This window comes from Rhamphochromis sp. 'chilingali' (assembly GCF_963969265.1).
Source record: "Rhamphochromis sp. 'chilingali' genome assembly, chromosome: 14".
NCBI classification, from domain to species: Eukaryota; Metazoa; Chordata; class Actinopteri; order Cichliformes; family Cichlidae; genus Rhamphochromis; species Rhamphochromis sp. 'chilingali'.
This window is the reverse complement of record NC_137941.1, coordinates 25,991,813-26,010,716: the sequence shown is the minus strand read 5'-3', so window position 1 is coordinate 26,010,716 and position 18,904 is coordinate 25,991,813. Positions and strand designations below refer to the sequence as shown.

General features: G+C 41.1%; 1 protein-coding gene across 1 annotated transcript; it reads left to right on the top strand.

The window, feature by feature from the left end:
* Positions 1–290: 290 nt before the first annotated feature.
* coq10b (coenzyme Q10B) lies at positions 291–11,342 on the top strand. Its single transcript, XM_080903674.1, has 5 exons — positions 291–448; positions 5,094–5,249; positions 6,498–6,690; positions 8,725–8,826; positions 8,964–11,342. Exons 1-5 carry the CDS (start codon positions 351–353, stop codon positions 9,129–9,131), a joined length of 717 nt encoding a protein of 238 aa, XP_080759800.1. The 5' UTR covers positions 291–350; the 3' UTR covers positions 9,132–11,342.
* Positions 11,343–18,904: the final 7,562 nt, after the last annotated feature.

Sequence of the window (18,904 nt, the reverse complement as noted above, 5' to 3'; positions counted from 1 at the left end):
AGAGCAGGAATAAATGACAACAAAGAAGGTGTAGTGTAGCCGACAGGTCAATACGTTGACCTATTGATAGTTTTGATATACAAAGACAAACAGGTTTCACCCGGTTTTCTCAGTAGTGCAACCCGAGCCAACAACTCGTGACTCTATGCGCGTGCGAGCTCGTGCACACGGACCTGAATACGTTGGCGTGACAAACGGCGGGACCGCCCAATAAAAACATTCGGTGGCCTCAGGTCGTCCAATGGCAAGCGGGTTAGGCCAGTTGAGGGTCGGGCCAAACTGCGCGTTGAGCTCCTTGTCAACTGGTTGATAGCGAGGGAGTGAACAAAGCCGTTAAAGAAGAAGAGAAGATGGCGAGATGCGGTCGGAACTTGAGGAAAGTAGCTGAGTGCATAAAACAGTTACCGTCCACAGCCAACCGGGATATCCAGAACAGAAGCAACGTTAGGTAAAGTGTTTGACTTTTTCAAGTTGTTGTCTGAAACGAGACGGTGTAAAATATGAAGACATAGCTCTAAAACGAGCATTTATACCAAAGTTAAACTTCTGGTACGGGGTAGCTAAACACTGCCGCGGTGTACGATTCACGGCCCTATTTGACTCAAGAATCTCGTTGAATTCGTTAACTACATCTCTGTAGATGATAGAAAGTAGTGAAATGAGGGTCGAGTAAAAGCAGTATTGGTCTATCTTATAGCAAATGTAGTACAGCCACGATGTTGCAGTGATAAGCCGCATAGCACATTACATAATAATTTATATTCACTGAAACATTAAATTGTCGCTCTTTCACTTTCACGCATAGAAAAGTAAAGCTGATTTCAGTTTCTTTTACTGGACTATATGCATTCTCCTGTGGGGAGCAGCAGTCTTAGCGTAAACTACAAAAATGCGCGATAATTTATGTATTGATTATAAACCAGGCTCATTAATTATTACTATGTCTGCGTAGTGGGTTTTTTTTTCTTTTACGTCCCACCACTGCTGTTAGCACAGCCAAGTTGAAGACTTTACATATTTAAATCCCCACGATAAAAAATTTAGAAGCATCGTAACGATTAGCATCGATTATCTGTGATTTGCAAAACAGTGTAGTAAAAACGACATGCAGGTACAGTCTGAAAATATTCCTAAAACCGTTAAGTCCCATTTGGTAAATGAAACCATCACCAGAACCTGTAGCAGCTTTTCACCAATTATTGTCTCACATGTGATGCATATATTATATTAAGTTTACTGTTTGTCAGTCATTATCTGTTTATACAACAGCCTCTCTTTAACATCAAAAGCTGACTGCGAAAGAGTATATTATAAACCATGCAGATATGTTTAATACTCCGTATTGTCACTAAGCAGACAGTGTTTCAGATGATTAGTCTAGGTTCCTTTTTCTATTTCAGCTAGTTATCTCTTATATTGGTCTTAATCCAGTCCCCAGTCCATTCTCTCAGCCATTTTATCTCCCACCCCCCTCCTTTAAGTCATCTTTCCTCTGATTGAACAGCGGGTGGGTGGGGTGTCTCTGCTCACAGCCAGAGCTGTGTGCCTGAGATGACCATAGTAAGGCTATATGAAATTCTAAGTTTAGAGCAGTCTGAAGTCTTAGGTTTTCGGTCACACGGTGTACTTATACATACACCGACCTCATTATTTGAAAATTCGGTCATTTTTAGTATGAGCATCTGCTACTGTATGTGGTCTATATATTTACTCATCACAAGGTAACATTACTTGTTACCTTAGCCTAAACAAGAGCACATTATCTACTCCCTTAAAATTAAACAAGATAATGCTTTTATCTACATTTTCCTAAAGAAGTGTTAAACAAATCCAAAGTGTGCTACTTTAATTAGTTTCTCAGTGTATTTGTATACTTCCATGAACTCATTGTCCAGCTCGTCTGTTGTTTGGGTTTAATTCTGCTTTGCACCTTTGTGGAGTTTGAGGTGTCTCATTCACCTTTTGCTCTGGGCCATTCTCAGCCTGTACCCAGGATACGTTTAGAGGTCAGGTGTATCATATTTCAGGTAGTAAAACAGGAGTGAATAGGCTCCTGTTTAAGGGCAGTGGGTACATTGGAATTTGATGCAGTGGGGGATGAGTTACTATGGGAATGGAAAACCTGATTCATTTGGGAACAGGTTACAAAACTCCATACCTGTGGGAATTGTATTCCTCTAAGCTCATTGAATGCTTATAATTGCTGGCATATTTTTTCTGACAGTTGTGAGTCAGTCTTGTTGCACACCTGTGCCACAAACAGGCCTTTATGCTTCTTATTTCACAGCCTGTTGCTGTCACATATTTAACTTGTTATATTGTCACACCAAAATGTTTGAAAAAGCATTAAATTTATTGTAATTATCGATGTGTTATTGAATTGCTTCCCGTCATGCTGTGGCAGGGGTACTCTGGAACACAGAGCTACAGTCAGCCACAATGGACAAAAAAACCCCTCTTAGACACACTCCTAAGGAGTGGCCAATGAAAATGCCCCTACAGGCTGCTTATGCCTGAGTAACAGGATCTCTAGTTAAGTTGCTGTGGTGAAGGTTATGAGCCAGTTTAAGTTGTCCCATTCATGGTGTCATGGGAGAGCTGGGGCAGGGCTTTTCACCTGATCCAACCTTCTCTGGAGCTACTGCTACATGTTGCCTTGAGGAAGGATTACATACTTGATTAATTGTAGAGTTGATTAAAGTAGAAAATATATGTGGATTGTGGTTGTCCACAGTCCATATATTTTACTTATATCAATATAACATTATAAATATAACCTAATCATCACATTGTAGAAGCTGGAAACAAATGCTGATGTGATGTTAAGAGCTTTATAGCGTTCAAGTAATGAATCACCGAACAATGTAGGGCGATTATTTTAAAGGGTACATAGCATTTTTTTTTCTTTATTTTCCATCTTATGTATCTATCTTAAATATGGTCATTAATTTACAGGTGCTCACTCTTAACAAAAAGAGACCACTCTAAAACATTTACTGTTAAAATATTTATGAGGGTGCAACCAATCATAAGAAAAGAGCTAAACTAAACCAACTCAACTAAAAGGCTTGTGTGAGACAGAGGATGAACTACATGTGTAACTGTACCTGTGAAAGATGTACAGGGATAATTGTGATCTATTCAGTTGTTTAAGAACAAAAAATTGAAGCTGAAAATGTAGGTCCACTTTAAGTATGAACTAATTATCACATTTTTTTCTTATCACCATATAGCAACCCTTTTTTATTTTTCCTCAGTTAACATCATGAATTGTTTCACAGATATTTATGACAAGTTGGAACAAGTCGAGCCTTTCTGTCAGTGAGGTGTAAGACAGTCTTAACAGTCTAAGAAAATAGCCTGGAAAAAAATGTTGAGAAATGAGAAAAGGAGGGAAGTGTATGTAAAGACTTAACTGATTTTACTAGTTAATGATTTTTTTTTTGTGTGATCAGCTGCCTAGAACTGCTAATCATGTTTAATTTACTGCTAAAACAAACCAAAAAAAAAAACACCACAGAAAAATCAAAGAAATTTTTTAGGTCTCAAAAGAGACTTTAAAGATCAGTCATTCAAATAGTTGTAGATTAACTTTCACAGTGAGGAAATCTTGAACGAGTGAGAAAATATTCTAATCTAAGATCTTGATTATTGTAAGATGCAGACACAGAGACCTGGAGATCGAATGGCTGAGTAGTCATTCCTGTTCTATCTCTTTGAAGTCTGCTTGCCGTCTCCCACCTGGGTTACATGGATAGTTGGTCACAAAGGTGTCTGCACAGACCCTCCCCTCCAAAGCTTAAAGTAAAATCAGTGTCCTTGACCTTGTTACGTTACTGCCATCTGTATTTGTGTGACTTGTTTTATTTGAGTGACAAATGCTTGGCAGGCGTGGCGAGTTTCCTCTCCCCAGGCTGGGGCTGGGCTATGTTTACAGGTACTGCAGGATAATCAGCTGGTTATATGCTGGTATAGATCAGGACTTCCTGTCCCGCTTAGCTTGATTATGAAAAATATTACAGCTGTGCACCCTGAGGACAAAACACATTCAAGAGTGGAGGCACAAACATTAAAACGGCTTTTCAACTGACTCCTTCCTGTGACCCAGACAGTTCCTGTCAGAGATCTATTTATGCTGAAGCCTCCAGGAACAGAAACTCCAGGATGCGAGTTCCACCTGGAAGCTTTTGTATTGCAGACAGTGTGATAGTTATATACTACCCTCCCTGTTTAAATGAGCTCTCTTTCAACTAGAACCTCGGACACTGCACGGGTCAGTCAACTGGCCATCATGAGAATGGAAGCACCGAGTTCCTGCAGACTTTATCCCCTGACAGTTGAGTTATTTAAACAGAATGGCTGTTTCCTGGGTGTTGACAGAAAAAGAGAATTTGGGGTGTTTTATAAAACTCAGAGGCTACTCGCTGTCATTAAGCAGCTTTCTGTGGCCTCAGATTGTTTGGGTAAAAACTAGACCTTTTTGGATGAGAAACTGCAGTTTTTTGAGTAGCTGGCAGAATGTTGATCCAGAAAGGAGTTAAAAACATTCTTGATGTCATAACAGCAGCTACTGGAACGTTTTCACAGTACAAAATGGAGAGGAGGAAACAGTTGTCTCTCAGTCTGGCTTTTGAGGCCAGGAGGGGAATTAAAGAAAGGTTTTTCTTAATGTTTCTGGGTGCCTAACATTCTTTATATCGTTTTACGAGGGAGGCCACAGTCTGGTGCAGGAGCATGACATGTGCTTCACTGTGTGCTTTAGCCTGAGCAAGAGTAAAGATGAAGAAGAACCCACAGTGAGAGGCATGAGCTGTGGGTACTTAACAGTCCAGTATTTCCCACTGCAGGAAGCACAGACCAAACACAGTCACACCCTGTTTGTTGTGTTAAAAGGAATTTAAAGAATAATGAAATGTCAATGTTGTGTCAAAACTTGCTTGTGCTGGCCATTCTCTGATCTCTGCTGTTAGACTGGGGTCAAATCACACAAACTTTCCAAACTGAGAACAACAGATCGATGCGCCCTGGTCTCCTCTGCTTTCTGAGAGCTTATTGCGTTGTTGGTGACTTGTTGTTTTTTGTTTGGTCATCAGATACCTTTCATCATGCGGGATCCTGATGATGCGTGCGCACCCACTGCTGAGTGCAGCCGTGCCAGGGCGCCCCATTACACTGCCTTCACGCAGCTTCTTCAACCTCGCAGATTCCTTCTCCAAGAAGAAGGAGTACTCAGAGAGACGCATCATTGGGTTAGTCTGGATCCACTTACAGTGTTTTTGTCATTTTTATTTTTAAATTAATTTATTTTTTGCCTCAAGACGCGTTTGGACAGGATTTTTATCTCAGGAGGAGACAGTGTCTGCGGGCAAAAACTTGTATTTTGTATAGAAACAGTTTTTTCAGCTCTCTCCTGCGAGTGTTTTTTTCCCCAGCTTGTATTTAACCACTTAAAGTCCTTAAAATATATCTTTAGCTCCTGTTTGTGTTTGTTTGACTGAAATACTCTGACCCTCCTGAAAACTTAAAAATAGTTTCACAGGCAGCTTTTGAAAAAGGATGGAAAAACATTCATCCATCAGAATGGCTCCAAGCTTTCTAATTCCTCTCATAACTGGCATCGGTTTTTGGCGGTAGCACATTGTTAAACAATGACGTCATGATTTGTAGAATGCCTGAGTCACACGCAAGCCCTTTGACTTCTATTTCTATCCTGTCCTCTGACTCACAGATAAAAAAACAGCTGAAAAACATGTTTACACACACACAGCAAAATGATCAGAAATCAGTAATGGCACTGATAAAGAACTGGACCTATGAGCACAATCAATAATGCCACCAACAAAGAGAAAATCTTAATCAATATCCATAATTACTTCTCGGTGTCTTTCTGTGATATCTAATCAGACTTTACGTCTGGGTTGTCCTGCTGCTGAGCTTTTATGTCCATTGCAGAAGAGATGAAATGTAACCAAACCACACGGCTACAAGGGCTGAAATTGAAGGTCCAAAATATGATATAATGCACCAATGTCAGTGATCTCCAGTATTAGCAACATGCGGTGCGCTCAGCTGCTCTGAAATGCCCTGTGTACCAGTGAGTGTTGGGAGTCTGGTCTCTGTATCTGTACCCTACGTGTGTGTGTGACGCACTAAATGTCCTCCTGTGCTCATCAGAGAGGTCATAATCACTAAATCTGCTTGTATAAATAGACATGGGCACTGGCAGCTATTTTCCCTCAGCTGGACGTCTGGAGTTATGTAACACAGTGTCTGTACGTGTCTGTCATTCAACACCTCCGACTTTTGTTTTGTGTGCTTTACTGCTCTTCTTTTTCCCTTATTCCAACATCCCCCTACTGACCTATTTGAGCCTTTTCTGGGTCAACGCTGTTGTATTATGGTTGGTGTCTTGTCACACAGTTGCTGACCTTCATCTCCTTGGTGATGTGCAGCCTTACGTTAACATATTCGCTCTCTCTGTTTCCGTGTCCCTGCAGGTATTCCATGCAGGAGATCTATGAAGTGGTGGCTGAGGTGGAAAACTACCGCCTCTTTGTTCCCTGGTGCAAGAAGTCCGAGGTGGTCTTCAAGAGATCCGGCTTCTGCAAGGCTAAATTAACCGTGGGCTTCCCCCCTGTAGTGGAGAACTACACCTCCCTCGTCACTACAGTACGCCCTCACCTGGTCAAGGTAAGATACTGCTTCAAGCTCATGGTTAAAAAACATCCACTGTTGATGTTAGTACTGTGACATTATTAGGAAAACACAGAGTAGGTAAAGGAAAACACTCAATCTAAAAGAAACAGACTAAAACGGTAAGAATGAAAAATTCATTTAGATGGACGTCACAGATTAAGCTGGTTTCAAGTCAAAGTCAGGATACGGTTTTTGAATGAAGATTGGCACGACAAAGCATGAGCTCCCATTTAGTAACCTTCATAGTAGCTGTATGAAGTCGTCAGCCTATTCAATAAACACTCCATTTTACAATATTTTGAGTTTTCTGGCAGTTATTTCATGGTTCAGGCTTTAAAGTGTTAAGAAAAAGGTCTGCAGCTAGTCAACACAGGCCCGCGGTCTGTGCTGGGGAGACACTCTTGGTGCCTATTCAGCTGGACTCTACTAGGTTACCGTCGTTTTCCATTGCAGTGGAGTACCACCTAATGTGTATGGGAGCATTATAGAAACATGGCAGAAAGTCTGACATCACAGGATGATGGTTGATCACTCACACACACACACACACACACACACACACACACACACGTAGAAAAGTATTTAGTATACACATCCAGAAATGCATATACTATTATATATTGTACATATATTTATTAAGATAAGATAAGAGAGATAAGATAGAACTTTATTAATCCCTCGGGTGGGTTCCTCTGGGAAATTCGATTTCCAAAAAAGCACAGCACCGACAGAAGTTACAGAGTTATACACACACACATATATATAAATACAGAGACAATATAAATAAAATATACGAAGGGGATAAATAGAATAAATAGGAATAAAAATAAAAATACAAGTGAATTGCACATTTCAAGTATTGAGTCTATTAGTTTCAGATGTAGCCATTCTTGTATTTTGCACAACTCTGTTGCTTGTGAAGCTCGCACACAAGAATTTCACTCACATGTGCTGCACCAATGTACCTGCACATGTGATGTGACAATAAAAGTGATTTGATTTAATTTGATTTGATCTATTGCTTTTTGTCAGACTCGGGGACCACTGTGTTGCTTTGTTTTTTTGCAGCTGTTTTTCCTCATTAATGGTGGTATTGATTTTTGTGAAAGAAGTGCTCTAATGATTCAGTGAATGACGCCATTGACTGGCCAATGCGTGGCACACAGTCTGTCATTGTCACCTTTTTGGATCGCCTCAGATTGCTTGAAAGCCCAACCAAGTTGATACTTAAACTGCCCTGTACCAGGTACTATCACCTAATGGAGAATCCTAAAAACCCTGTCGTTTCGAGACAAGTGGGTACTAGTGGAAAAGGGCTGTCTGTGTTAAGTCCTGATTAACGTCTTCCTGCAACGTTGTATATTTTTCTCTCGTTCGTTATTTATCCCTGTTGTCATTACACAACATGTGATGGAAAGTTGGCCACACAAGAAGGGGGTGTAAAAAGCTGGCTGTCACAGAGACGTGAAGGCTGGCACAAATAGCTGAATAACAATTGAAAAAAGAGGAGACAATACCTGCCCCTGTCTCACCTCAGCAAAGCTGAACAAACAAAGGCTGAGGTGAGTGTGAATATCATTAGAAGATAACACTCAGACGGCACCTCTCTGAGGTGTGAAAGGTGCGAGAGACGTTTGCAACACTATCTGCTCTTTTCAGGCAGATCAAGGCAGGGTTATCAGCCTTAAATTCAATGTCTGTAAAATGTAAATAGAACAGACTGCCCTGATTGGTGAACTATCACACTGACTGAAAATCATTCAGGCTGGAGTGAGAAGCACTCCACACATTTTGGGTATGAGAGTGTAAACTGTAAATATCACCCTAGTCAAAACAGGCCGTCTTTGAAGCTGGGATTAGGTGCAAAGTTCAGCTGGAAATTCTTTTTCCTTTGTTTGGCTGCTCAGAGGGTGTTTGCAGTGTTTTCTGAGGCTGTAAAGTTACAGTTGTTGCTCTAAGCAATTCACAAATGCAATGTCTCTCCTGTTGCTGACTGACCGCAGAAAACCTGTACATGTTGCTTTTCAGGCATCGTGCTCAGAGGGTAAACTGTTCAACCACTTGGAGACGATGTGGCGTTTCAGCCCTGGCCTCCCTGGGTACCCCCGGACCTGCACTGTGGATTTTGCTGTAAGTACAAACAGCTTGTTGCAGGGCAACATACTGGAAAATGTCCACTATGTGAGAATGTGCTCTGTGATCATGTGTTTCATACAGTCACAAAGTTAGAGACTCAGCTGCTAACTTTACCGTCTCCTCCTCCTCAGATCTCCTTTGAATTTCGCTCCCTCATCCACTCCCAGCTCGCTCACGTGTTCTTCGATGAGGTGGTGAAGCAGATGGTTTCTGCGTTCGAGCGGCGTGCCTCCAGTGTTTACGGAGCCGAGACGCCCATCCCGCGCGAGCTCATGTTCCACGAGGTCCACCACACGTAGCGACAACCTCCCTCTGCTGCACAAACACGAACCCACAAACAACAACGTCAGAGAGCCCGAAAAGAGACTGTGTTCCAACTGAAAGTGCCTTTCTCACAACAATGAAACCATTTCCTGTGTCAGATTTTAAAGCTGGTGTGGATCCTCCAGCTGATTTTCACCTTGGTGCTAATGCAGGTTCCTGTATCAGACCTTGATCTGGTGGTGAAACTGAGCCCGCAGGTCAAATGGAGGCCCCACGGTGCGTCAGGCCAGTGCGTCATCACTTCTGTACACATTAGCTATAGGGCTGCAGGCACACAACTGAAAACGGAGACAAAGCAATGATGAGCTGCAACATGCAGAGTTTATTCAGATATTTTAGATATTTACTTTTGCACACAGATTCTCTAACGTTACATTTACCTGCACCTAACAGCCTAAGACATGAAGATATTCAGTTTCACACATGACACAGGAAAGCAAAGAGTTCAGCTGGAGCCAGACAATGACTGAAATTATTCTGGAAGCTGCTGAATAATTTAAACCTTTTTTTTTTAAGTAAGCTGTGTTTCCATCAGATGGACCAGAGTGTAGGTTAAGTTCCAGAGGAAAACGTTTCTGCTTACACTTCTCAAAAGTACAGGAACGTCAGAGGGGAGTGTGGCGTGTGATTGGTGGCGTACTCTGGAGTACTGAATTACCACCAACTACTGGACTTTTTTTTGTGTACAGTCTAATGCTAAACCAGCTGTCACCTATTTATAAATGGACTAATTTGCTGCTAATCTGTATGAAGGAACAGTTTAGTTCCTGGAACTCTGGACACTGAATGGAAAAGCAGCTTTAGAAAGAAAAAAAAACACAGGCTCCAGCTGCTTGAGTGTGTGTTGTGTTGTGTCAAAATGATTGTGAAACTAAAGATTTTTTTGGTCTTGGACTGTTGGTCGCACATTTGAAGACATTGCAGTGCACTGTGTCAAAACACGCAGGGCTTTTCTCAGTATTTACTGACAGAAATTGAGGATTGTGAAAGCAAACATTTATTGTGGCTAGCCTAGTCTGCTGATGAGCACCACTTGAACATTTCTCACCCCGTATGGTTCTTTTAGTGCAATGGAAATGGAAAGGCAGCTTAATTTATATTCCAAACACAGAGGCAAAGAGCATTAGACCAACATCACAATAAAAGCAGAAGAAATTCACTGAATGTACAGCAACGTGACATGTAAAGTATAAAATTTAAAAAATGAAAGACATAAAGAAAGAAGAAAAAAGGTCCCAGTGAGAGACAATACAGGATGTAGTGACGCCAAAACAAAGTGACGCAGTTTCAGGGAAGCACAAAGTTACTAATAATGCCCAAATGCCGGAAAGCTTTCCTGCCTTCCAAAATGCACTTTACTGAAGTACATAGTGTTGCACGTAGTGTGCACACAGCTGGGACATACTGTGCCATAACATTGCACCTTGAACTCTGACCCTCTCGCTGTATCTGGCATGGGATTGTAGGTCAGAATGGCCAGAAAAGCGCACACACATACTCCGTACCCCCTCTGGATACTGTAGAACATCCTGGTATTTTGGCATTTATATTAAATCTTTTTTCTTTTTCTTTTTTTGTGGCAAACTCCATAATGAGTAATGGAAGTCAGAACCAACACCACTGAAATCCCATATCTTTGTACCAAAGGTAGAGCAGAGTCCTGCCATGTGCCCATGTTGGGGCACAGAGACTGTTATGAATCCCCTGTTTTAACAGAAATTCTGAAAACAAACCAACATGTTGTATCATGGCCAGCAGATTAGACACTCGCTGGATGTCTAACTGCTGACAGACTAAGCTCCTGTTATTTAGCTGCTTTATTTTCAGTGTGGATGGACACTGGACTTCTATCATTACTTAAATGGTTTTTTTAATTTCAACAGCAGTGGGTGGAGATATTTGGGCTTAAGTGTGCAATAGCAGCGGTGTGTTGTAGTCATGCTGAATGCAGCCGAGCAAGCATGTAAAACCCACTGCTGATGTCAGGGCCCAAAGCAGCTGCTAGGCAGGAGCTCATTTTATCAAACTAATGAGAATTATTTTTGGTTGTAGTGTTGTTTTTGATTTAACTCCTGCTGTATGCAGATTAGCTAGTTTGAAACTGGGGATTTTTTTTAGATTTAAAGAAAAGCTTTACATTACGTGCTGAAGTGGCTCCATCTTCAGTCACAGTTCTGTTTATTTGTTTTTGGAGCAAGATGTTACCATGTTTGAGGAAGAGCTGGTTTAGTGAGCAAGCTACATTAGTGCTCAGTAACACTCTGTGACTAATCAAAACTACTCTGATGTTTTGGTAAGAGGAAGTCCCTTTCAATGAGATGTAGTGGACCCTGACTGACCACAACTTCTTTCAAAGTAGCCAGTGAACAAGTCATACACTCATTTAAAGTGTGTCTCTTTTTTTGTACCAGGCTGTAAACATATTTTTGTCCTGCTGTAAAGTTTGTTTTTAGCATTTTTAACATGGAAGTCCACGAGGATTGGCTCACTTCTGGGGCCAGCTTTAAGTGGCCACTACAGAAAATGCACTGTTAGGCAATTCAGCTTTGGCTTCATTCATCATCTCCCACCATGTTATTAGCAGCCTCCATATATGGTCATAAATGTGCTTCATGTTTGACCTCTGACTGATGTCAGAGTGGTTCTCCTTCAGTGTTGACCCCTCACAGCCCAGTAAAAATAAACTAAGAGCTAAGCGAGCTCTATGGAGAATGTAAAGGGGCGTAGCCCTGCACATGCTGGCTCAGTCACCCCTACTGTTGCTTTGCTTCACACTGGCACCTTTCAGTTAATTATGAATGTCAACCGCGTCCCACCAGCCAATTGGAAAAGCGAAGCCTTGACTTCTTAATAGTTTATTCAGTGGTGTCTGGTTCTGCAGGATCACGTGTTTGTGTGCATGTAAGGATTATTTAAAGGTAACTTAGTTTGTGCTGAATTAGCGGTGATATGTTTTGTAGGCAAATACAAATCAATAAAAAGGGAATTGGCTGCAAGGGAATACAACTGTGCGGCAAGACTTTCTGTTGATCATGAAACAAAACCGTGAGAAAATGATACTAACCCTGATAAATGCTAACCTAAGGAAGAGAAATTGAATGTTTAAATGCAACACATTGATTCAGAGAGTGCACTGTGATCATTATTATTAGCAAACAGCTCATTGTTCAGTCAGAAATGGCTTTTACCATCACACAACCAGCATGTTACCTGTAGCGGTTTGATAAAATGGGGCTCAGATCAGGATGTTTCCGTGATGAGTCCGCTGACCTGAAACCTTCCACCTGTCCGACACACAGCACCCACAGAGTGCCTCCAGACCTGCTGGCAACATATTTATCTTCATTTGTAAAGGAACAATAGACTCATTTTATCATATTTATTACTTAGTTTAGGTGTAAATGCAAGCACTTCACTCTGGGAGCCAATGTTAGCATTTAGAAGCAGTATTCCTAATACAATGTCGCTTTACAGCACTGGGGGAACTCCTCCATCAGTGTTGCTGTATCAGTATCGTCATGTTTATACACTGCTCTGCAATTGCCTTTTCTCTGCTTACTATAACCGCTTTACTGCTTATGAATGCTAACTAAGGTGGCTTCATGTGAAGTGTAAGTGTGTGAATACTAGTTTTAAGATCACATTAGAGCTACACACTGCTGTTAAAGAGTATGATTATGGATTTGTGTCAGCTTGTTTCATGCAATGTGGAAAGGACGTTTTGTTTGTGTTGAAAAACATGGACCGACTGCATGATTTATAAAGTATTTTTTCTAAAAAACAAACCTGGGTTCTCTGGTGTGTTTCCTCCCTCTGGGCTGGGACCAGACAGAAATAGGGTCGTCATGTGAGCATTGAGAATAGACCTGCTGCAAGTGAAGCGTCTGAACAGTCTGTCATGAGCTTTGGAAATGTCACTGCAGGCAAAGGCCAAAGTAGAATCTGAAATTTCCCTCTGCCCTTTCAAAGCTAACACGGATCACTGGGAACATCTGAAAGCAGACTCACAATTATTACTGTGACATCACTTGATTGGTAGTTGACCTACTCGTACAGTTACAGGACATTTTAAAAGGTGGCTCCTCGTGAACAAAAGCCAGAGATTTGAAAACTGGGGACAGCGTGTGTAGTTCATTCACAATGATGACTGTGACATGTGAAACTGAAACCAAAAACTCCCCAGATTAACTCGTAAAAACACCCCACACAGCTCACATCTCCTAAGTTCAGCATGTAGCTCACTGAATTGTGTAAAATTATTATTTTTTTGCAAAACAGCTCAAACATGCACTGTGAAAAATATCTGAACCTTTTCATGTGTAGTGTGTCACGTCTTATTTATAGCCTAAAGCACATTTAACCAACAGAAGCTGACCCGAAGAGATTCACGGGCAAAACAGCACATGTAGAGAATAAACTGCTTTGGTGTAAAAAGTTAATATTTGAGACAAGTGGTGAGTATTAAAGATTTCTAACTGCTCACCCACTTTGTCACAGGCAGCAGCTAATCAGTGATGCGCTGAGGCCTCTGCCACGTATAGGTGCTGAGGACACCATATATGCCCACACAGCCATGCTCAGTAGCGTTGTAGCTTTAGTGGAAGGCTGTGCAACGTTACAAGATTACTTGCAATACCGGCTGCAACTGAGTACATAATCAAATGTTACATCAGGGTTATGGACAGCCTCATCTTCGTCTCCCTAATTGTGTTACATAATGATTTTGTAACCAGTAAGAGGAGAGATCCACCCAAAGGTGTTTGTTTCCTGCTTTGCATAATTGGTAAACAAAACAAAACCCTATTTGGCTAATAAACAATAAGCTCCTGCTAGAGCTGGGCGATATGAGATTTTTTCATATCACGATATGTTTTTTTCATTTCAGGCGATAACGATATCTATCACGATATAAGCCAAATAACTATATTTGTAAGATTTAAATGTGCCGTTGCTCACAAGTAAAATGTGAAATAATCAGCAGCTTGTTTTTATTTAAATATTTATTTCCCATAATAAGTTCAACAGGGTAGATGTACTTAAGGAACATGAGACTTTTTCAGATAAATAAAGGCAAATATTGCAAACTACACAAAAGGCAGCCGCTAAAGTGTTTAAGTTTCAAAATAGAACAAACGAAACAGACTAAATTGTCAATTCCACTTAGAAACAAAATATTAATTCTAAAAATAAATCTTAGTTTGTTTTACAGAAGAACAGACAAAACTGACTAACTTTTGTCAATATCAAATAAACTGAGAACTAAAAGGAAATTCTCAATCTCTCCTTGTTGTATAGCTGAGCTTTTCAAACAGTTTTAACAGTTACTTTAGTCTGACAAAAGCCGAATGACGAATTAGCGCTTCCAGTCAGAGACTGAGGCTACGTCCACACGTACACGGGTATTTTTGAAAACGGAGATTTTCCGTTTTCGTTTTAAAAAATAATCCGTCCACACATAAAGGCAGAAATGAAGGAAAACGCTGCTATGAACATGCCAAAGCAGCAGGTGGCGCTAGATTCCTAACCGTGCAGAAATGTTGGCCAATCAGAAGTCTAGAAGCCTCGGTGGGAAAAAGTAAACAAAGCTGGGGCATAGAAGCAGAACTGAGTCGTATGTGTGGACGGACAGTAACTGTGTGTGTATATGTAAGCATTTAAACACTGCAGAGAGTAGAATTAACAGTATTGTAGAAATTCATTTCACCGAAACAATAACGTGGCGCACAGTGTGACGCATGCACCAGTTTATTGTATTTCCAGACTTGCTTTCGGCACAATTTACAGTGCACGCTACTCTGTTTTTTGTCAGACTTGAAATAGCCGAAATACCTTCACACTACGGAACTTCTATGGCTCTTCCGTTCGACAATCTCTCCGGCATTGGAACCATCATCTGTTTTCTCTTCGGTCACGCTCGGTTGATTTTTCTAGTCGGCACACTCATTTCCTCCATTACGCGCTGGCTGCTTCCCAAACAAACACACGTGCGGCTTGGCACTTGTGCTGTACGTAACAAGTCACGCGACGTGACGCTGCGGCTGTGATTGGTTCGGCTCTGCGCTACTTAATTTGGATTGGCTGACCTGTTTTTTTTTTTTTTTTTTTTAAGAGGACAAGAGCGGCGAAGTCTATCGCGATAGTTTAATTTCTCTATCGAGTAAAAGTTATATCGCGATACATATCGTTATCGTTCTATCGCCCAGCTCTAGCTCCTGCAGATGTTTCATAATAGAAGCATTATTAAGAAATGAAATGTTTTCTGTCTAGGGAAGTGATAGAGGGCTTTTAATGAGTCTACAGTTTATAGTGCAGGAACTTTAACAAAAAGTAATACAATAGTACAAGTAGTGCTTTTAGAAATGAAGTCTCTCACTCTGAATGTCCCTGTTGGACATTCAGAGTGAGAGACCCCCGTCTGTATCACCGTGTCATCTATTTGGACTAAGACTCCTATTAAAGCACATGTCAGTGAAAGGAGCTCCTTTCATGCACTACAGTCTGACCCAGGTGAGTATCTGTGACATAGCTACAGAATAAATATTTACATACAATTTCCTAGAAATAATTCATTAATCATTTGGACTAGAAGTACTTTGATGAAACTCCCCTAACCTGTCACATTGGTTTGCCCCAAACCGTTGGCTGTCAGGCAGGTGATTGAGTACCAGCACTCACTGGTACTCAATCACCAATTCTGCCAAAAACTGATTGCGGCTTCTACCTTGTTACACGAATGTTGTTTGTGGCTCAAGATGACTTTATGTCATCCATAAGGGATGCATTTGACATATGTTTCACATATTATAGGACAAAACTTACTTATAGCAGTTTAAATACGAACAATCAGTTTTTGGCAGACAATCACTTTTTGGCACAACACCTGTTGTGCGATCTAACATTACAACCGACCGCACAGCAAGTACAAACCATGGCTGATGTGGGTGCTTTCACTTGAGCTTAGTTTGGCCCAGGAAGATGGCGCCTCAACCAGAAATCCTGGCCACGCCCCCTCTCGTGACATCATGCTCATCTACCAGTTGGAAGGTTGGTGAACTGATCTGTGGCTCCTCCAGTCTGCACGTCAAAGTATCCTTAGATACTGAATAAATGAATAATAAATTAACTGAATAATAAATAAGTCTCAGTGTGTGTTTGGGTGAACTTGTAGGAGGAAGTGTTTTGAGTGCTCAACTTTAGCAGACAGGTGCTATATAATTACCAGTCCATTCCATCCATCCACCCATCCAGGGCCGCGGGGGCAGCAGCCTAAATCTAAGCAGATAAGCCCAGACCTCCCTGTCCCCAGCCACCTCGGCCAACTTGTCTGGGGGAACACAAAGGTGTTCCCAGGCCCATGTCCTGGGTCTGCCCCGGGGCCTCCTCCAGTGGTGGGACATGCCCAGACTCACCCAGGATGCATCCTTGTCAGATGCCCAAACCACTTCAACTGGTTCCTTTCGATGTGGAGGGGCAGCGGCTCTACTCTGAGCCCCTCTCAGATGGCTGATCTTATCCTATCTCTAAGCGAGAGGCCAGCCACTCGGAGGAGGAAGCCCATTTCTGCTGCTTGTATCCGCGATCTCATTCTTTCAGTCACTACCCACAGCTCATGACCACAGGTGAGGGTAGGGACGTAGACTGACCGGTAAATTGAGAGCTTCGCTTAGACCATTTCTGAAATAGTGTGTAGCCAGCATCTACAGAACTTTGGAAGGCCCTGAAAGAAACCCAGAGGATTATTCTTAAATAAAGGTGGCCATACCGAGATGGTCTTTTTAGGATTGTTGTTGCCTTAGAAACTGCATTTCCATGTAGGTTTGCACACTCGAGTAAATCACTGAAATGAGGGGTAACTCAAAACTTTTGCAAAGTGTTGTACTATGATGAGATTCTAAAAAAAATAAAACATCTCATTCGCTTAATAAAGTGATGGTAATATAGCTTTAGGTTTGTAGTTTTGTTTTAAAGGCAAAAAATGCTAAATTGAAACATAGCAATTGTTTAAAGCCTAACTTGTGTCTTCTCAGCCATCACGGCAGACGGACGTCCCTCCCTGAGCCTGGTTCTGACAAACGTTTCTTCCTGTTAAATGTGAGTTTTTCTTTCCCTCTGTCGCCATGTGCTTACTCATAGGAAGTCATCCAATTGTTGGGAAATATCTCTGTATTATTGTAGGGTCTTTACCTTACAATATAAAGCACATTGAGGCAACTGTTGTTGTGATTTGGTGCTATACAAATGTTATATAAAGAAAAGCTTGAATTGAACTGAGTTTTGTTTTTTTTTTACTTTTATTGCCAAAAATAACAAGGCAATTCACATCAACAACATGACCTGAGACCAAATCTGCTGCATATAATGGTGGGGGTTATTCAAAAACTTAAAAGAAAAAACATATATACACATATACATATACATACATACCAATACCTAAGCACAGATTTAACAATGTTAAGGCTTGAGTGTCCTTTCAAGATATTTTATAATTAGTCTCCATTTTTTCTCAAAGGTTGGCACTTTTAGTTGTAGTTGAGCTGTTATCTGTTCCATTGTATAGACATGTCTAGTTTTCAGAAGCCACTGGGCAACCGTGGGTGTTTCTGGTTTGAGCCAGTGAATTATCATCATTTTTCTTGCAGTCATAAGGAGGAGATGCAGGAGAAAGTGCTGCTCATAGGAGAAACCATCACGAAAGATATCCAACAAAAAGATCAGGGGATCCATTGGGAGGTTGACTGACAATATGTTTTGTATAATGTTCTTGACATCCATCCAGTACTGTTGTATGTAAACAGAGTCCCAAAAAATATGCGTCTGGTCCCCCACAAACCCACACCCTCTCCAACACTTATCACTGACACTACTTTTGGATAGAAAGGTTTTCAGTGGAGTTCTAAAAAATCTTAATTTAACCTTCCAGTCAAATTCCTTCCACATCTGACTACCCACCCCTCTATGGCAGCCACAACAGACACTCTCCCATGTGACATCATCCAACATTATATTGAGCTCCATTTCCCATTGTTGTTTTATATGATAGGCATTATCAGACATGTCAATCAGCAGCTTCTGGTAAATCAAAGACACTTGGTTTTTCAATGTACCTGACTTTTCAAGCAGTTTTATAAAATGGTTTTCCAACCCGATTGGTTCTCTTCTAATATTGTCCCAGTCTTTATGCTTTTAATGTAGTCCCTTAACTGTAAGTATCTATAGTGGTCCCTGGGGATAAAGCATATTTAGCCCTTAGCTGGGCAAAACTTTTAAGAGTATTCTTTTCAAACAGCTGATTGACTGTAATCAATCCTTTCTCCACTCACCTTTCAAAACTCCGATCTGACAACGATGGAAGGAACTCAACATTTCCATTTATGGGAACAGCTCGAGACATGGTCAAATTCCCTTTTAGCATTTTTAACACTTGGTTCCAAATATTTACAGTGTGCTTGACCCATGGGTTAGTTATTTTAATCTTTTTCCGTGATTGGGGGTTGAGAAATGGGAGACTCCGAAGGGAGATACCTGGTAATGAATACTCTTCCATAGATACCCACTGCATTTCTGAATCACAAATAATCCAGGCAGCCATTGATTTTAATTGAGCTGCCCAGTAGTACATTCTGAAGTTTTTTTCCTTTCCAGACATTAACATTTTGAGTCTGACCCTTGGTCGTTTATTCTGCCAGATAAATTTGGATGTAATGCGTTCTAATAATTTGAATGCAGACTGTGGGATCAAAATGAGTAG